The sequence below is a fragment of the Siniperca chuatsi genome, linkage group LG10 (assembly GCF_020085105.1).
Source record: "Siniperca chuatsi isolate FFG_IHB_CAS linkage group LG10, ASM2008510v1, whole genome shotgun sequence".
Classification (NCBI taxonomy): Eukaryota; Metazoa; Chordata; class Actinopteri; order Centrarchiformes; family Sinipercidae; genus Siniperca; species Siniperca chuatsi.
Window position 1 is genome coordinate 15603648 of NC_058051.1, and position 20856 is coordinate 15624503.

General features: G+C 40.4%; 2 protein-coding genes across 7 annotated transcripts in view; both read left to right on the top strand.

Annotated features, from left to right (window-relative positions):
- The first annotated feature begins 421 nt into the window (after window positions 1-421).
- Window positions 422-17840, top strand: atf7a (activating transcription factor 7a). 5 transcript variants are annotated; one of them, XM_044212369.1, is made up of 12 exons: window positions 422-506; window positions 5630-5701; window positions 8767-8863; window positions 9112-9224; window positions 9784-9948; window positions 10214-10362; window positions 11641-11734; window positions 11842-11961; window positions 13252-13401; window positions 13713-13901; window positions 14400-14505; window positions 14757-17840. In XM_044212369.1, exons 2-12 carry the CDS (start codon window positions 5654-5656, stop codon window positions 14981-14983), a joined length of 1458 nt encoding a protein of 485 aa, XP_044068304.1. In that variant the 5' UTR covers window positions 422-506; window positions 5630-5653; the 3' UTR covers window positions 14984-17840. The 5 variants fall into 5 exon arrangements, with proteins under 5 accessions (XP_044068304.1, XP_044068305.1, XP_044068303.1 ...); XM_044212370.1 differs by lacking the exon at window positions 422-506 and adding an exon at window positions 548-2565; XM_044212368.1 differs by lacking the exon at window positions 422-506 and having other exon boundaries at window positions 5405-5701.
- A 1657-nt stretch (window positions 17841-19497) lies between these two features.
- dip2ba (disco-interacting protein 2 homolog Ba) overlaps window positions 19498-20856 on the top strand; it is a 43070-nt gene continuing 41711 nt past the window's right edge. For both annotated transcript variants that reach the window (XM_044212381.1, XM_044212383.1), the window contains exon 1: window positions 19498-19779. In XM_044212381.1, coding sequence (XP_044068316.1) covers window positions 19695-19779 — 85 coding nt within the window. In that variant the 5' untranslated portion in view covers window positions 19498-19694. The remainder of the gene's footprint in view (window positions 19780-20856) is intronic.

A 20856-nucleotide genomic window follows, 5' to 3' on the forward strand; every position in this document is an offset into this window, starting at 1 on the left:
AATCAAAACCGACAGTTGTTCAAACTGGCTGTTTGTAATCTGGTGTTATACTAAATTCTTTAACCTATTAAATTCCGTGACCTGAATAGAAATTTAGCGTTTTCGTCATACTGTATCGCATACTTTATTTGACGGTTGTTATATATAGTGACTCCATTGTATTTAGATAGGGTTACACATTTTGATAGCGACAGAGCAAGGGTTAACTTTGACAGGTCAACCACAAGCTGAGGACACAACTAGCATATTTGTATCCAGTGTCTAGGTTGATAGAGGTAATATTTGTATGTGTATACCTATAGATCCAATCTACGCGTTATTAAAAATATTAAAGCTCGTTAAAATTGCGCACGAAAATCAGGAGCCTCTCAGTCGCAGTCCGGATACATTTCCAAACGTTATCTTACGATAACTGATATGAATTCTCGCGATGATTCGACGTCAAGGGGAGTGTCAAATTCCAAGAGAGAGGAGAGGAGAGGGGAGCCAGAGAGAGGGGCGCAAGGGTGAGTTTGTAAACACTTTATTACCCTTTAAATTCACCATAGATATGTCGACTACACTAAACTTTGAAAAAGTAGGACTCGCCGCGCCAGTTTTAAGTGTTTGTTATTGTTAAAACTACACGTCTATTCAATTGTCAAAACTGTTGTGGCAGCTACAACGTTTCATTCGGACCCACTGTCTCGCTTTGCACTCAAGTGTCAGTCCGCTAACCAACTGACTGCTAGCGTTTTTCTGCTTTTGTGATTTTGACTATCCGCAATACCTTTAAAACACACGAGTTCACTTTGGATATAATTACATTAGTGTTGATGTGTGTTTGTTGTCATCGCTGAAACTGGTAGTAGCGCTGTTATTACCCGTGTTGAATATGCGTTCGGCCTGTTGTTAACGCTAGCCACACCAGCTAGCCATTAGTTTTTCGAGGATACAAAAAGTTGATTTCGGGTTTTCAGCCAATAAGATTCAGCTAGCCGATGTTATTGACAGGGTCTGAAGCATTGCATTCATCAGATGCTGTTGACTGACGTGCTTATAGCCAATAGCTGAAAAGAATAGGCGGTCTTGTTACGGGAAAAGGCAGGGCTAAGTAAGCTCGTTCGTCGCCAGACGGTAATGAAGGCTAAAGAAGACAAACTTTTTCAGACCAGTCAGCGTTGTCTGGAAGAAGGAACTAAAGTTTGCAGGACTTTGGGATTTCAGTTTGACATTGACCTCTTTTACATTCCTGAAACCCCACGAAAAATATTCGCATGTCAGTTTTGGCGGTAGAATATGCTGTAATGATAATCTGGATCTGCAAGAAGAGCCTCTAAAGACATGATCTAAAGTCTTAAGTAATAATGATATCCATAGTATTTCCATTTGAGCTGTTGAACGCCCCAGGATCCGCATCCCCATGCATGTCAACACCTTCATTAGGAATGTAGGTCATGTTTTTGGCAGAGTTGTACCTCATTCCATCACATAGAGTTACACCAGAGAAAACTGCAGCCTGTTTTGTCCAACCAAACATCTCGAACCACTCTAAGTAATGATTGTATTCAACATAAATGTTCTTTGTTGCTACTTAAACATCATCAAATTACACATATGGTGAATACATTTTATGTTTCAAAAATATATGCTGAGCATGTATGCTTTTCTGTATACATATGTGCCTCAACCTTTGGCTGAGATGTCAGTGATTCAAAGTCTATCCATTCATAATTGGTTTGTTAATTTAGTATTTAATGCTATAGAGCATTAAGCATAAATTATTTTGCAAAATTATTGTCCGCACCAGAGGCTGTGTCGGCTCCACTTTTGATGAGACCCAAAACATCAAGTGACATGGTCTGTTTCTTTTGAATTTGTTGTAACAGAACCAAAACCTCACGGCAAGTACTTATAAAAGTTGTTGATCACAAATCAAATCGGCACAGTGTTTATGATTTAATTTTAGAAAACTGCCGTGGGTCCATCCTGTATTGTCCTGCATTGTCTGCTAGCTCGGCATGGATTTAGCTTTTAGGCCTTGTTAGTTATGCAGACATGGATATAGGATTTCATTTGTTCCATTTACCAAATCTCAGGTTCACTTTGCTTACATAAATACATATTGGCTGTTGCACACACCCAGCTACAGCCTAGATCTCTGGTCTCTAAAGCTCATAGCCTATATTTACAGGACCCCACCTGTGATCCAGCAGATATCCATGATCCTTAAATTGATCAATCGCTGACCGCGTTTTTCTTTCTTTCGCTATTTCACCATTTCACTCTCTCCCTCCTTTACTTCTTTTTCTTTTTGTGGGGTCTCCCCTACCCTCTGGCAATTCAAGCCTCAGATTCCACAGTCATGGCTGCAGCGCGAGCTATTAATACAGTTTGTTTAGTCAGTTTCCTAGCAGGCTGCATCAAACACTGGATGGCTGTGGCTGATTATAGCTGGGACTCGTTCCCCTACACCTGCTGAGTCGGAGAAATCCAAGTTAACGGTGGGACTTTGGCAGCAGCTCAATGAGAGGGACAGGAATTAGGGCACTTTAAGTGCTTCTATGTCACCTTGGACGAAAGGAGGTGAGAATAGGTGGTCTTGATATCCGTGTCTGTAATGAATATCAGTGATGTGTATCAGGACTAATGTAACTAGCATACTGATTTATTGTCTATCACAGAGTTGAGCTCTGCATGAAGCAGAGCATTTTACAGTGAACAATAAAACTTTACACTGTCAGCTCGTTAATTAGTTTCCTCTTAGTGAGACACTGAGACACACTCTGACAGTCAAAGTAGTAAATTTACAGCGTCATTTCTTTCTGTATACTAGGGCTGTCACAATATCAGATTTTCACTATCGTGATATCTATAGATTTTTTTTAAGTTAGCTAGCATAAAACTGGCTAAAAGCTAGTTAGTTACCGCCACCTACTATGACGAGCGAGAACGGAAAAAAACGAGGCGCTGGATTATTTAAACAATATTATCATATGTGTATTATTAACATGATATCAATATTTCATTTTTAAATATCACAATTATCGTCAATACCAGTATATCGCCACACCCTTACTGTATACATGTGAATGTAGCAGAGGATTACAGATAGTGCTGCAGTTTTTGAAGATGTCCTTCAAGATTACCACATAGCCAAACAATAGATTCTGAAGAAAATACTTTAACACATCTGTTTAATCAGGTTAAGATATTGGTTGGGGCAGCTATAAAAACAAATGGTATTTTCCACCCCTGTCATCTGAAATTTATGGTGGAAATCCCACATTTCATGTTGGTGCCAGCCTGCCAAGTTAATGTCTAGCATGTCTCTAGTAAGATGTAAACTCTGAAATCTGTTCCCACTCCTCACGCCAGATGTGTCCATTTCTCCACACAGTCCACACCCTCTGTATAACGAGCTCGACGGAGTATCTCGTTTGCAGACACATTTCTGCCCAAATAGACTTAGTGAATTGGAAGCACTTTGTGAGGGCCCTGGCACCGACCTGTTGGCTTTCTCCAGAGCATGGGAGGTCTGCTTCATCTGCCCTTTGATGTGCACAGAGAGGGACAGGGCTTTTGCTTGCAAACACGATGCAGATCCCTTTTCGCATAAAGACATGGAGCTGAGAGACACAACGGTTAGGCCTGTTACAGGCCCAGCGTCATGGGAGAGCGTTGTATTCCAGCGCAAGGCTTCAGTAATCATGTGTTGGCTCAGGGGCAGCTGTCCTCGGCAGAGGGAGAGATGGAGGGAGGAAGGAGGAAAATATACTGACTTCAACATTGGGAAAACTTTCAGACATTTATGCCTCGCCAACATAATGAATAATCTGTCCCACTCAATAATGTTAGGCTAACATGCTGAATCCATGTAGTAGGTACAACAGAGGTTAATGTGGTCAGTAACATGGTAATATTACAATACTAAACATGTTTAACTAACGTTGCTTTCCAGTTTGTGGAATAGGGCTAAGTACCGGTAAGTAAGTAAGTTGGATAATGCATTGGCAGATTTTTTAAATGAGCATGATTAAACAAGCTTTACAAACAAGTCAAAACAACACAGAAGTACAGAGGCTGTCATGCCATCATCATAGTCCAAGTAAAAGTTTAGGAGGTGGATCACAAAACACATCCAACATGTACATTTTGAAGAGCTAGTATTAAATTATTAAAGTTGGACGCCATCCCTGCTCATGACTACATTTTAGCGGAACCTTATTGAGTATAGCAGTTATCAGTGGCTTATGTTTATTGAAAAGTTTTTACTTGTAAACACAGCAAGGTCCTTGATGCATGTTGGTGGTTGTTGTACTGTCACTAGGACAGTGTTGTGTAATAGCTACCAGACGTCACTTTGGACCAGTTGAGTGTGCTAAAACATTAATGTCCCTCGTCCATCGTCACCCCTCCAATTCCCTTTAAATTCAGTGACCAAGTTATTTTTCTGAACTTCCCAGCTTGTCTTCACACAGGGTGTTGTTAAGCTGTGAAGAGCAGTGCACATACACAACATACACAGTGGGGTGGGTTGTTTTTTTTTTGGGGGGGGGGGTTACAGCTTTAGTTTATATCACTTCAACTTCAGACACAACAGGAGGAGAAACCAAACATAACAATGTGCATATTTAACTCTTGACAATAGCATTACCCAGGCAGACTAATTAGATTAATATAAAATATTTAATTTCCATTGTAATTTATCTTGACAACCAGCTAGCAAAGGTATATAATGATATAACTCAATATATTATTTGAAGTTAAAATATAATGATAATAGTTTAAAGGTTGTCTTTAATAGTTTAAAGGTTGCCTGGACTTAAGCTGCAGTAATGTGGTACAATTGTTCTGTTCTAGCTGAATGAAATGAACATTGAATGCCTCTACCTATGAATTATTTTTTCATAGGTAGAGACTACGTCACCCACCCCTAGTTTACTTTATTGTATGAAAGCACCAACAGTCATACTAAAAGTATCATAACATTGTCGGCATTCGTGTATTGAATAAAAAATGTTATATTAGATTTTGTCTGTATTATCAGTAATGTTTGGTGACTGTCTCCATTGGTCACTTGTATCTCCACACAGAAAAAGCAAGTAAGTTACCCAGAACAAAGTGAGGTGCAGTGTAGGATCAGAGTGAATGTGCCCATTTCAAGATATTTGTGCTGCAGATTCAGAAAGTGGATGGAGAAGCAGAGATTGTGCGCAGAGAGAAACATAATCAGAGAGAGGGAGAAATTGAATGAGAGGTACAAGACGGTAAAAGGTTGGGAGGTGCTTGAGAGGTGAGGGGAGGGAGTGTTAATGAGAGAAGGAGGGATTGGAAGTGAGGGAAAATGAGACAGAAGGAGAGGGAGATGTCTTGGTATAAACAGTAGCTGTCGTTCTCTCTTGTAGGCGGCTCCTCATTGGCCAACCAGAATCCCCACTGTGTGAAGGAAGTATCACCAGGGAAACTTCGTCTCGCTGCCTCTGTGCATGTTTTCCTCCTTGCCAGAGTTATTTTTAAATAGCATTCGGCTTCCTGCTCAGACTAAAGACTACAAGCCACAGCATCCCTGTTTTGTTGTTTTCAGGATCTGCCAGTTCACAAATCAAGAAAAGCCGCAGCAATGTTCTCCTCTTCTCCTCTCCCACAGTTACATTGCAAGCTCTTTGCAAAAATGGGGGACGACCGACCTTTTGTGTGCAATGCTCCTGGCTGTGGACAGGTAAGCCTTCTCCCTCCTTGTCCTGGGTTTCTGGTGTGTGCATATGTGTGTGGTATTTTTGCCCTTGTGTAAGTACTCATCAGCAGTTAACTAACTACTTATGATTGAATGTCATGTTTCCTTCTAAAATACAATAAATTGAAAGCAAAAGAAAAAAGATATTGTACTTGAAAAGACACTTGATTTGAGTAGAATAAAGCTTCATGTATATAATGAGAGATAGTGATAACCCTGAAAAGACTTCTGGTCTGCCATCACACTTGTTTTCATTGCCAGAATATGCTGACTGGCTGTGATTTATGCAACACTCTTAATGATCATCACACCAATAGCATTTACCTGGCATGCTGTCTTGTGAGACAATGCTGTCTCCTTTAGCAGTGACTCATTGGAAGCTCCAGTGAGTAATCAGAGCACATTTATTGTTTCAACCTGTCAATGTTGACTTCTAGCGCCTGTAGACACAGGTTTGAGCCATGGCAGTGACTCAGCTGAGTGCCAGTAGTGCACTCACATGCCAGTAACGTGGTGTATTGTCTGGGCTTGGCCTGATATCACAGCAAATTAAAAGAACTGCATTTTAGGACTCATGACAACACAGGAAATATCATGTTTGATGTTGTGCTCAATTAGCTGTCTGACTGATGTTGTGTTCAGCTGGGTGTGATATCCTTAGCGCTAGTGATGGATTATCTCTCCTGGGGTCTGGAGAAAGAAAGCGTTTATGTGGTTAAGAAACATTGTGATTCATAAGCCTTCTTTCATTCTCTGATCAGAATCTGTTGTACATGGGATTTGCGGTTTGAACAACAGGCATGTAAATGAGTTTAACATGCATGTGTTGGATAAATACATTATTTGTTTAGCTATTTGTTTCTCAGAACATCATGGACACCTAGGGACCCCTTACCTGAACATTTAATTTTCCTTTCACATGTTTCTGTGATGTAAATACTCTGCATAGTTCATTTGTAAATATCATTATTAATTTAGTTGGCAGTTAAAGTCACATGGAAGCTTTTCGAGGCAAAGTGATGTTGATGACTGTGCTGGACTATAGCTGTGGCATAAATGTCATGGTGAACATGTTTGTAAACAGTTGCCTGTTTACACAGAGCAACATTATCATTCGTTTGGAGTCATGTTTCTGGCCATGTGACAAATTTAAGTCTAATATTCACTCTCTTTTAGTTCTGTTTTGGTCTCTGCCTGAGGGAAATATCTGGCTCCGTACCTGCTAAATGCTCCACTATGTTCATGAGCTAGTGTTACTTGCTAACTTTGTGTGTCTGCAGTTTGGTGTTGGGCAGGTAGTGCACAGTGGATTTATCAGATTTTTTTTCACTGAAAAATGCTGCCTACTGCAGTTGGAATCAGGGTTGGTGAGAGCAGTGGGACTGAACCAAAGCAGTAAAGTTTCAAAACAATGAAAGACACGAAAAGTCTCTGTAGAACTGAGGGATACTGCAGAGTCAGGTGATAGTTCTCTGTAGGTTTGTCACTATGAGCAACCCCTTTCACATTACACACAGTCATTTTGATCTACTGGTAATGTAAAATATTGATTAGTTATTATTGATTAGTGCAGCTTTAAATGGTAAACACAAGCAGCCGAACGAGATATTGACCTAAATAAAATACAGTCGAAAATAGGCAAAATTTAGATTTAAATCAGGAACTATCTGATCCAAGAAAAATAATTACTCTATGAAACTGACCAGACATTTGATTGAAAATTTTTGGTACTTGACAGTTTTCAGTACATTTCGGTTTGTACCAAAAAAGTATTGAAGTACAATACCCAGTCTTACATGTTATGCCAGCTTAAGTATCGTTATACAAATTCTTATGAAGCTGTGTTTATATTTACCATATTTCATGATATTTATTTGTGTACATTTAGACATGGAACATCCTTTATGTTACAAGTGCCATATGTCCAAACGGCTTTTTACTGCTGCCCTTTACAAGCAACAGTTGTCTCCCAGGAAAGTCTGAATCATGCCCATAATAGAACGAGGATGGTTGACTGCTGGCTTTGCTCAGGGTTTTCCTTTTACCAAGTTAACAAAAACAACAGCAGCCCCCCATTATATGATCCCCAGTATTTAGTGTGGGGAGGGGTAATCCTAGCTGCCAGTATCTCATACAGGGAGATTAGTTGGAGATAGTTTCCTCTGCAAGACTCAGACGCCTTGTTCAGAGGAAAGAGACAAATCAGACATGCAGTTGTATTGGTGATGCTGCCTGGTAGGGCTAAAAATAAGCCCCCTGACACTTGACTGTGTTTCCACTTCACTCTTTCACGACTGAACTCGCAACTGCAACGCAGCACCCCAAAATAGGCTACAGCGAATGGTGAATAGGCTGGTGCCAGAGCCAAGATTATTCCTCCTCCGCCGCTGACTGATTCACCTCACCACTTCTCCAAAGAAGACGTGCCATGTCTCAGACGATGGCTGTTGGTGTTCTCTTCTCAAGGTCTGATTTGCCCAAGTGCCAGACCTCCTGTAGCTTCCACTGTGGATACCTCATAGGAAATAACAGAACATAGGCTAATGTAAAGCTTTACTTAGACACCGTATTCGACATCCACATGTATTACGCACCGACTAGATTGACAACAATGTGTTCTCTTGTGTAAAAACACCTTATACTTGTATTTGCAGCATCTGTTTTGATGTGTCAGCTCATTTGCTTTTGATATTTATTTGTTTTTATACTTCATCAGTTTGTTGACATTTTCAACAAATTGCTCATTGCCTACATTTTTGTGCTGTTAATCATTTAAACTAATATCCATCCAAGCCCTTTTTCTTTTTCTAGATAATTCTAGTTTGTGTTAAGATATTTGATCCTATGTCCTGCGGCTTTAATGGGCCCATACAGGACTTTTAACACATGAGGAATTGTACACCACAGATACAGTTCTTTGATGATTGCAATATGATATCTGGGTTAAGGTACTTTTTCTTCAGGTCACCAGGACAAGTAGACAATTACCTGTAGGCTACTTCATATAATGTACTTATCTTTCCTATTTACTTCTTGTTCACTTGTTCCAGAGGTTTACCAATGAGGACCACTTGGCTGTACACAAACACAAGCATGAAATGACACTGAAATTTGGACCAGCCAGGACTGACTCTGTCATTATTGCAGGTACTGTTGTCTATGAGACAAACGCACAGCTTTACTCCCCCTCGTTGTTAAATATCCTTTCCCAGCATTCAGATGAAGACTGTTTGGCATACCTCAGTGTCAGTGTGTTCCAACACTATTAGCACAATCTCAAGAAAAGCAGCTCCAAAGACACATTAATGACATGGTTTCTATATTCAATGCTAAGTGTGAACTAAGTGTGAAAGTGCTACTTTGAATAGTTATCTCTGTTCATTCCCTTTTGCTAGACCAGACACCTACTCCCACTCGCTTCCTAAAGAACTGCGAGGAGGTTGGTCTGTTCAACGAGCTGGCCAGCTCCTTCGAACAAGACGAAGATGACAAGAGAGCAAAGAACTCTGTAAGAAAGGCTTGGTGTTGATGATTTTGTCAATGTTTTTCATCTGTGTGCATGCCCGAGTGTATGCCTTGATGTTACATTATGTATAGAAACCAATGGTATTTTGTGCAAATACTCCCACATAGTGAAAAATGACATTTTACTTCCTTCTTTCTTGCCTCAAGTGTTGATGTAGTCAAAAATGATTGCTTGTAGAAATTCCTGCCTCGTGCACTTTGTCTGTGTATCTTTATAATTTAAACTATTGCATCAGTTTGTTAAGCTGATTTTATTGAAATAGTCAAGTGTGTTTTATTGCACTTAAATTTGTGTTTTGTAAACTGATGTTGTGGTTGTTTGTTCTCTGTAATAAACACTATAAACCCTGCTTCCTTTTTTTTTAAAAATATACCGTAGTCTGTGAGAATCTTATCTTTGAGATTAGTGTGAACTCACCCTCTTTATTTCTCTTTCTCTCTCTCTCTCTCTCTCTCTCTCTCTCTCTCTCTCTCTCTCTCTCTCTCTCTCTCTCTCTCTCTCTCTCTCTCTATCACTCTTTCACCGTCTCTGTCCTTCTCAGCTCCCTGTTCCCAACTCTGTGGCTTTGGACATGAGCTTGCAGATGCCATCAGATGTGAAGGTGAAAGAAGAGGAACCTGTAGAGGTTGACTCCTCGCCACCAGACAGCCCTGAATCTATCTCTGGAAATTCAGACAGCAGCATAGAGTCTCTGGTTAAAGGAAAGGTAAGACACTGGGAGGGGGGTTGTTGCATGAGTGTATAGAGAAGAGGGTGGAACCTTAAATTTTGTAGAAAGAATATGGCTCATGATGCATGACATTATGAATTTTATAGTATTGCATAAATGCACCTTGAGGAAGTGACTAATATTAACTTTTTTCTTTGACATGTGATGCATGACATGTTGAAACCATTGTATCTTTATTTTGAATAGCTGAAAGCTGTGTTTGAACTGTTTTACGTAACTTATCTCACCGCTATTCTCCTAGGACACACCAGCCAGGAGTTCAGCCCCCACCCCTACTATTGTGCGTCCAGGTTCCCTCCCACTACACTTGGGCTTTGATGCCCTTCAGCCCACCATGCCGTCACCCACCTCTGTCATCACACAGGCACCACCTTCCAATCGTACTCTTGGGTGAGTTAAGTTCAACATCTTTCAACTGACCTCTTTAACCCTGATTTGCCTCTTAAAACTTCCCTTTAGTTGCTTTAAAGCTCTATAAAAAAAGTCCACACTGTATGACAATATCACATGTATATTCTATATCTGCTGGTTCCAACATTATGTTGAACCTATATGATGCTTATGAGTTTACTTTGAAACCCAAGATGCCATCAGGTTTTTGTGGCTGCACAAATCGAAATAATTTAGTTGTTTTGTGCATTTTTTAAACATTTCCCCATCATTAAACTGACATATATTTCTAAAAACCTTGTGTTTTTTACTTAAATTTGATTTTTTTAATATTATAAATAATCTTCGTCCATACTAACACGCCTGAAAACGCATATCACATGACCATTCATGTACTCTGGGCATCCACGTGCAAGTGTAAACAGGAAGCAGATTGTCTACTACTGTCTATACTTTACCAACGATCTACCTCTATCTTTCTCACACACACTGAACCCCATTTTTCAAATGCACAAAAAGTGGTTTTATTTACAGTAGCCACCAACAAAGATACTCCAATGCTACTAGGCTGCTACTAGATTACTATAGTCTAGGTCTTGCTCTATCTCTCTCACACACAGCATTTACTTTAAAAAATGAACAGTTTACTACATTAGGGTTCAAGAAATTTGGTCAACACAACAAGCAAAACACAACAAGCATAGATAACAAAAGGAAGGTCCTCCATGTTTATGTCCATCGCCCTCCTCAAAGCTGCAAACTGTGCCTTCAAACGTCCGAATGAGCAGCATCTTTGCCCTCCATCATTTCTTTAGGGCAGGAGAGAATTGTCCAATCTTTTAGGTCGAATAATAGCTTACCTCCTGTGCATGTAGGCAGTAGTAGCATTATAAAATGCAGACTTTAACTACACAATAGCTGCTAGCATAGGTCAGCAACGGCTGTAATTCGTTATCCATGTTGAGTTAACCACTGGTAGTCAAGCCTGATGTCGTTTGTTTTCTTCTGGAAAAGGGTCATGTTATAGGGGTGTGACAAATCGGGGAAGGACAAGACCTGATAAGGACCGATAAGACCAATCAGGAAGAGAACGTGGGTGTCTGCGTCATCGTTAGTAGTGTGGACGCTAGGTGTAAACGTGGCAAAAGTTATGCGTTTTAAAACTAAAACGTATTGGTGTGGATGTAGCCACAGAAACTTTGGAGTATAAAATTGTTATTTATACAAACATGACTGAACCTCCTGTTCCTGTTGTCCCTCTGCTGTCTGCCTGTCTAGTTCGCCAACCAGCCACTACCCCATGATGATGCTTCCCTCTGGTCAGGCAGTGCCTGTGCTCCCTGGTCCAGTACACATGCCCTCTGTCATTAATGTAAGGCAGACCAACAGTCTTAAATATGTTGTATTCCAATTTTATAGCTAAGAAGTTGGTTCAAGTTGTTAATACATGTGTATTTGTGTGTCTTATCTGGTCTCCAGCTGGCCCGACCCATGTGCATGGTACCCAACATTCCTGGGATCCCCGGTCCTCCTCTGGGAGGCAGCAGCAGCGGCTCTAACTCCCCCTCTGGCTACAGCATCCACTCGGAGGCCAAGATGGTCAGCACTAGATTAGCTCTCTATTTTTATACCTTTATCTGTTCTTTTTGTCTCCATCTTCACCCTCTAGCCTTCTTCTGCAGTGGCTTAGTTTATTTGTCATATGACTTTTTGCTGCAGTTACTTTTATTTAACTCTTACACCACAACAACACAATTTGTACTGAATTTGTGATACCGCAAAGTATGTACAAAGCTCTATGTAAGGATCCCACATTTCAACTGTATTTCAGATGAAACTGAGTTGATGTTGTCATTGTTTATAGTATTACATCATACACAAAGATTGTTAGCAGAAAGTAATGAACATGCACGGACACTACTTTGTTTATTAAATTGTGGAATTTCTGAGGGCACTATATATGCACAGTAAATATAGTGCACTATATAGTAAGTAGGGAGTGACTCTGGACAGCCATGGGTCTCTTACTACCAAATAATGATTGTCAAAATGCTGCTGTATATTTAAATGTGCTGTTGACACAAAGCAACATCATCTGAAAATTGTTCCAGGAACATATAACTTTAGTTGGCTCACATCAGCTTCAAAGCGTCCAGAGCTGAACCCAGTACAAAAGGGTTGCGATAGAACAGGATGTCACATGAATGTGCTGCTGAAAACCAGCTGGAACTGTTTCACACTGTCAGATCAGCATGGGCGAAGATCTTTGCAGAATTAGAGCACCTTTTTAAATTCATGCCTTAGAGAATAAAAGTTTTTCATGAGACAAAGGGCGGTACAACTTGGTGCTTATTTGATTATGTTATGAAAACATCAGAGATCTAGCATAAAACAGATGTATTGCATGTTAAATTTGCATACTGAGCAGTCTGTCTGCAGCAGGATACCTAAGCACAAACATTTGTCACGAGAAATAAATTGGCTTTCATCCCACAATGCATCTGGTGCATAAGTGTGATCAACAACTTACGTTAGGCTGTATTGAAGATTAGTAAGTTTTAGGCCAAGTTGTTGTTGCTGATACTGTAAATGAGTTTATGGCTTAACATGGAGTCGTCTTAGTACAGTCTAGATGGATAGGGCTTGCTGTGATGCTGCAGTGATGTTTAAATGATAAAAAAAAAATACACACAAAAAATGTAGTGCTATTGCTTTTGACTCTGACCTGCTGTGTTGTTGCTTTCTTTACCTTTTCAGTGCTTAGATCTTCTCTGCAATGATAAAGCCTTTTCTGTTATACTCACATTACACTCTTTATGCTGTTGGTTTGGACTGTGTATTCTAATTCCTGTGCTTGTTATTGATGTTGGACATATTGTTCTCCTGTAGCGTCTGAAGGCTGCGCTGTCCCAGCAGAGCCCGTCAGGACAGAGTATGGGGGTCATGGCCATGGGCAGCAGCCCCATGGTACCTCAGAGGGCAGAGCAGAGCCAGCTGCTTGTCCAACAGCCAGATGCTCCATCACCTGCACAACCTCAGGTACGCTGTGTTGTCTGTGGTCAAGTACCTGACTGTAATGTGACTTTCAGGTCTAATAACAATGTCACTTAAATTTGGAAAATCTAAGAAATGTATAAAAGTAACTGAGCTAAACCATGTTTAACATATGGCATATCACCTGTTCCAGTTACAGAAAATTGGGACTGTACCTCTTGTAGTGAGATGACTATAATGTGCTCTGACTGAAATAATGAAACTATGACTCAAACTTCCCTTTTCTCTCTTGTCTTTCTTCCGCTCCCCTCCGATGTCTGTTTCCTCCTCACCCTTTCCCCCCGTTCTTTCTCTAGGTATCTCCAGCACAGCCTACAGGTGGGCGTCGGCGACGGACATTAGATGATGACCCAGATGAGCGAAGGCAGCGTTTCCTCGAGAGGAATCGGGCCGCGGCATCACGCTGCAGACAGAAACGCAAACTGTGGGTCAGTTCCCTAGAGAAGAAGGCTGAGGAGCTCTGCAACCTGAACGTCTCACTGTCGGTGAGTGGGCTTGCAGTGGGTGGGTGGGGATGAAATGTGGCCTATGGGAGGCCTGTGTTAATGTGTGCATAGTCACACTGACTCTGCCCAGTTGACAGGCTTTCAACACGTCGTGGAAGTTTGTGAGGTGTTTTCCAGATAAGCACAATCAGTTTCAGGGAATATTGGGTTACAGGACTTACCGTAACCGTGGAACTCATTACATCTTGTTTCACATCTTTATTGTGTTATTTGGTGGTTTCAGGTTATTTTTACACTGCATGGCCACTTCTGCACTGCAAACTGTTCTGTAGTGGAAACTTGTTTACCCCATTAGAATGTTTCTTAGCTGAAAAACATTAAAAATCCATTAGGAAACAAAGTTTGGAAGCACTCCCTTTTTTGAGTTATATGACCCAGCAGATTTCTCTTTTGGGTATACTGTATTTCTAACTATGATATGAATTCTCCATGAATTACTGAAAAGCGTTGTACGTCCTTTATTTTCTGATCCTTCAGAATGAAGTGTCTCTGTTGCGGAACGAGGTGGCTCATTTGAAGCAGCTGCTGTTGGCCCACAAGGACTGTCCTGTGACCACCCTACAGAAGAAGACTGCCTACTTAGGTGAAGCTTTTATAATTATGCCATGTTACTCACCTGGTAGCTTCTTATGTTTATTTTCTGACTCATAATTATTTGGCACAGAATTCTTAAATAGTGCACTAGAGATACTGTTACACAACTGCTAAACCCACAAAGATAATGTTTGTAGCGTTTCAGGAGGGCTTGTACGGAGTGTATTCAAGGTTAAAAGTGAAATGCTTTTGCCAGTTTGGGTGTAAGTCTGTATTTGTGTTGTCTTTTTTTCTGTGTAGCTGCAGAAGAGAGCATGAAAGACACCTCAGAGCCCACAGGTTCCCCTGCCCCGGTGATCCAGCACAGCTCTTTGGCGCACAGCCCCTCTGCAGGGCAAAACGGCCTGAGCTCAAGGGCAGCAGCTGAGGCTATGGCTATGTCAGTGCTGGCAGGAATGGGCCAGCAGCAGAGGGCTGAGAGTGAACCCGCTCACATTATCATGGCTGCACAGTCTGCTGCCAGATGATGAGCGATGCCACCGTGGCCCAGAATTGGCTCACACTCATCAGCCAGGGGTAAAAAAGAGCAGCGGAACCCTCCCAACTTCCCCAATCTAGAAGTCCAAATTTCTCATCTTCCCCTTCCCCCCTCACTGTGCTCCTCTGCTCTCTCTGACCCTCCTGTGGAGCCATCATGCTGTGGCCTGGAGCTCAGCAGCAGCCTTCTGGGAATGGACTGAGACTTTTGAGAGAGCTTCCTGTTCACTTTGCCATAGACTACAGGGGCTGGACTCCAATTTCCCATCCTTGTTTCCCTCTTGCTTCCCCGCTCATCTCTCCTCACCCTCTGTCAAAATGACTCTTCACTGGACTGTAGGACTGCATCGCTCTGAGTGTACTGCCGTAATGAACTTCCCATGTGGACACGCACCACACATGTGCACAGTTTCTAACACACAGGTGTTGCGCAAACATTCTTGATCAAATCAGATACCAAACAACACACAGGGCTTTACACTGTTGTCAGCAGGGAATAGTGCCTTGCGCTCCTCGACTTTTTAGCCACGCACACACCCACACAAGTAATCACAGCATATGTCCCTATACATCCTTGGCTCCAGAGATGCAGTTGTTGTCTAGACGTCAATGACTCACATCTCAAATATTTACCCAAACCTTTTGTAAATGGTTCAACCTCAAGGTGATCTCAACATGGATCCAAAAACCTTACCTCATTTACACCCCTTTATGCTAAATTTGATAAACTGTGTGTATGATTGGCTCTGTGTGTATATATTTATGTACATCAGAACATAGCAGTTTGCCTACTCCTGATCCGATACGTTAATACCTTGGGATAGGATTGTTAGCATGTGACTTTTTCTATTAGGGTATTATGTTCTTGATACAGTATGTGCAGCTATATTTTTTTAATTAATTGGCACATCCTCCCAGATTAGTCCACAGAACCAAAATATGTTGAATTGACAGTGTATTATCTTAAAATTAGTTTGTTTGAGCATTAGCTTTTTTCTTACCTGAAGGGAATTCAACCTTTCCCCTCCTCCTCACCTTCCTCTAAAACAGGCAGTTTTGCTGTTTATTGGTTTGTAAGTGGATGCCTTTTTCCATTCTATATGAAACTATTCTAGTGACTGTGTTTCTCTGTGTGGGCTCTGGACTTAATGTAACTGTTATTTTCACACTTCTCAGGATGGTTGCACATCCTTGCTGCTCGTTGGAAGTGCGATGAACCGCTTAGTCTCTTTGCTCTTTACCAAACCTTAACTAAGCCATAATGACGACAAATCCCATTTCTGAATCTCCAAAGACCGCCTGGTTCTTGTGCTGGTTAATAGCCTGTCTATTATTTTGTATGATTTAGAGGTCACAGTGACACAATCTATAGTATATCACTGCTTGTTACTTGCACCTGCTTGTTACACACAGTCTCACATACAATGTCTGATAATTTTGCCTTAAGATCACATTGGTGCCTCCGATAGTCCCACTTAAATATACACAGATTTGCTCATGTAAAAAACAATGGAGCCTTATAAAAATATATTTGTTGTCATTTGTTCAGTTCATCAAATAAAAAACAACCAATGATGAACCAAAGATTTATTCAGCGAAGATTCCTCAAAGCCTTTAAAATGAATGTTTAATTTAACCATTATTCTCTTTTCAGTGACATAAAATTATACAATACTTGTCTGTCATCTGGTGGAGAGACACAGCAAAGACATCTACACTGGTAAAAGCTTTGAGGGAGGAAAAAGTTAAGATGTCTTGTGACTGTTTCTGAATGGCTCCAGTTCCTTTCGAAATCCCACCAAGATATTTTACCAAGATATCAGTATATTTTTACATAAACTCCTAAAGAAGCGGTTTGCTTTTCTGTTTTTTTCCTGTATATCCCCCCCCCCCCTTTTATCTTAGGTGATCATATATTTGCAAGATGTGATATTTCAAAAAGATATCTGTCCATTAACACAAGGGCATGTCTTTATGCACTAAATAATGCAAGTTTATTCTGTTGCTTTGTATTTCTGTTCATTTTAAGGTTTTGCAGTTATCTTGTCCTCTGGGTCTTTTTCAGAGATATCAGATCCTTTTTAAAAAAACATTTTTTTTCTCTCATCTGTACTGTATACATGAATGGAAATTTTCTCAGAAACTTTAATATCCTTTCACCTTTAACTGAACCTCTTGTCCTACAGTCCCAATGGCGACCCCCGGCATTTTGTTGTATTTCACAGCTGGCACTATATTTGGCTGGCAGTCCCTTATAGACGATTGTTCATATGAAATGAAAATTCAAAACATATTTAGCTTTCATGTAATTCATGTCATTGGCACCTTTTAATGTCATTTCATGTTTTCTTTGTTGTGTGCTATTCTCAGCACTATACAACCTTTGTCATAACGCTTTTGATTGTACTGATGAATATAGAAACAAATTTCTTTTAACACAGATTTTTTGTTTGTTTTCTCTACAGAAAAAATTAGATTATATTCCTTTTGTTATATCTTTTAAAATTAATTTGGTCTTTGGAACACCCTTGTCTAACTTATTTTTTTAATTGGTCAACTAACAATCGTCAATATGGTCTTCGGCATGTTAATGTTACCTAGAATTGTTGTGAAAAGAGCAATTTAATGAAAAATGCAACAACGTGAAAGTTGCACATAGTGTATTAATGGTTTTTCACACTCCTATTGTTGGACTGATGATTTCAAAAATTGTCCTTGTTCTGTACATATCTGTACTATATGAATATATTTACTTTTCCATGCATGTCCAAGTGGAATACTACAAACACTTACAGTGCTGCAGTTTTAATTAAAGAAACTACATCTTAATAAACATTTCTAAAGTTGTGTTTGTTAGTTTTTAGCATAGAATCACAGTGACACAAGGATGTTTTCTAGAAATTTGCTGTAATCTTATATAACAACTGAAGACTCGCAGTTAGTTGTTGGTAAAATGTGGTATGAAAGGAGGTGTATTTGAATATGAGAGAATATACTGTATGTAAGGACATTGTACTGTCTACTTTGTTCATAGTTGTCTGTACCCAGTGTTCCCTCTCCTGCTATTCCATGATTGTGTTGTTACTAATGACGATAGAGAGGTGCAAAATAAGTAATTATAAGTACCCTGGTTCCTGTACTTGAAGAGTTGCTTCATACACTTTTAAAGTACATTATAAAATTCTTCAACTTTCTTTGAAGCAGGGTCTTAGCCACTATTGAGAACACTGAAGTCATGTCTTCTGTATTTTTCTGGGTTTTGGGGGCATGTAGCTACCTGAGGTTACATTCTACAATTAAAAACATACACATGAGTGAGTATTTTATAGACTGATTCTATTTTTATTTTTTTTACACCCAATATTTTTTAATTTGGACTACTTTTGGACCAAATCGGAAATAGATTTGAAACAGCGTTTTGACCTTCATGTTGGGAAATAACATTTAAAGAAGATATAATTGAACGTTTAACTTGTGTAGTGTGTATTGAGGGGCTGAACTCCTGTCCTCAACATTTCTAAAATCCTTGCTATAGCCGGCTTTCAAGATGTTTTTGTACTGCACTCAAGTACTTTTGGAAAGACAAAAAGTGACACAGTAGCTTACAATTACGCTGTTATGTTAAGTTTGCTTTGAAGCTTGTTTTCCTTGTAAGACAATGTCCATGTTTCTTATAAGGAAAACATAATCATAACTTTTTGTAAGCAGCCCTTAATTGCAGATCGAGTGGTTGGAAGGATATATTTATTTTTAGAATGGTTACAGTCAGGATGCCACATTGGCCTTTTGAAGTTGACCATAAGTAACTTACTCAGAGTTGTGTTCTGAACTTGTACTAGAGCAGTTTTAGTTTTTAAGTATTCTTACATGAACTTTGGTACAATTTAAAATCAAGTACTAGTATCGATAATAAAAATAATCTCAGCAGCTCTACAGTCTACACATGCCCCTTTCATTATGTTGTATTTTGTTTACAGCCCCAGAAACCAACTAGCAGCGCTACTCCTATGCTGGCTTAAGACCTGGCCCGAGTTTTAATGTGTGTCAATTTGTTTGATCACGTGTGTAAACTCAAATTTATTTACACACGGGCAATTAATCAAATTACCACACAGTGAACTTATAATTTTTGGGGCCCCTGGGCAGTTGCGCGCTTTGCCCTGTTCCTAATCTATCTTTAAATAGATTGCTAGCCACAGAGTTAGGCTTTAGTTGTACAGGTGACAAGTCCTTGCACACACTCGTATCTTGCCAAATAATAAAGTTGAACTTTTTTTCTGTGAATCCACTGGGATTCCCTGAAGGGCCCAGGGTTCACTGGAAGTTTAATGTATGTGTTTTGCTGGAAAATGACATGATGAATTGTACAGCGCTATCCTTCGGTTATTAGTAAGGTGTGTGTGTGTGTGTGTGTTTGCCAGTGAGACGCCAGAGGGAGCAACAGTGTCGGTGTGTCTGTCGGCTGGGATGCAGTGAATTAATGTACAGGCGAGGTAAATGCAGTCACGTGACCGCTCGTTGCCGTTGGTGAGTTTTTCACATTATGGCGGAAGGGCCAGCCGTGCGGATGGACTGTCTCTCCCACTCTGATGCTTGTTTTGTGTCTTAAGGGAGGGCGTTTTATTTTATTTTTTTTTACATTTCCCCGACACAGCCTGGTTTCTTTTCAGCTAGACTGCACTCGTGTTTCTCGGCGAAGTCATGGCGGACCGCGGCGTGGATTTGTCCGCCCTGCCAAAAGAGGTTAGAGACCAATTGGCGGAGTTGGATCTGGAGCTGTCTGAAGGTAAAGGAGGGGAGGGGGCTGATGGGGCTGATGGGGGGGGATGCTATAACAGATTTTCAAGCTAGCTATGTGCCTCAGCTGTCTGGGCTAACCAGCATCCATTAAACCAGTAGTTTTCCTCCTCCTATTCTACTTTACGTTTATAATACATTGAATGGGAGCACACGTCAGGCACTCAAGCTGTGCCACCTAGTTAGCTTTTTTTGTGTTAATACAGGATGTGGGCATACGAGCTAGCAATGCATGACAAGCAGCAGGGGGAAGAGAAAGGCTTTCTTCCATTTCCTCGTGTCTCCTTCATCTCATACAACAATATAGTAGCTCATTTAAGGCAAAACGTCGATTTATACATGTGTTTCTGTACCAAATCCCCTCATTTGCTGTACGAATGAATGTCAAAGCTATAGCTCAGTGTGTGTGTGTAGCTGTCTGACAGACTGGGATGGCCAGAGGCAAGGTCTGGCTATCAGTGCTTGACCCTTCTCCTGTCATCTTATATCTTACAGCTACATCTTTTATACTTCTTCATGTGGTAGGAATTTGATTCATTGGTGGCCACATGGCTTCCACTGTGACATCATACAAGCCTTGTACTTGGCATCTGTTTTTAGGTTCGAGCTTAAAAGTGTTTTATTGCAGTAAAACTGTGAGTCACTGTGACTAGTGTTGAGGTCTAATGACAAGGCCTACAGTCATCATCTGCTCTGGTGTCATATGAAGATAACAGTCTGTTATGAATGATTGTCAGTAATTATCAAACCTAGTGTATGACCTCAGTGATGTTCATTGGAGTGATCAACAAAATGTGTACACAAGCCTTATGCACCTATGTAAACCTGCTATTACAGGAATTATAGGTTTACCTACTTGCGCTGCTCATCGTGAGGTTACACCACCCTCAATCTTGTGGTCAACAAATTGTGTGAGATCTGAGTCAGGTGTACGCGTCCAGTTGTAGATGGGGGATGGATGTGTCTATTTATTGTAGTTTACAAATATCTCAACTATTCATTCATCCAAAGCATAGTGCAAATCAACCCCTCCCCCAGGGCAGCTGTTAGCCCCTGTCCTGCTCTG

Coding starts and splice junctions, on each gene's coding strand:
- atf7a (XM_044212368.1), top strand. CDS start 5,603: ATGTTCTCCTCTTCTCCTCTCCCACAGTTACATTGCAAGCTCTTTGCA. Junction 9,225..9,783: donor ACAAGAGAGCAAAGAACTCT/GTAAGAAAGGCT, acceptor TGTCCTTCTCAG/CTCCCTGTTCCCAACTCTGT. Junction 13,402..13,712: donor CATCACCTGCACAACCTCAG/GTACGCTGTGTT, acceptor TTCTTTCTCTAG/GTATCTCCAGCACAGCCTAC.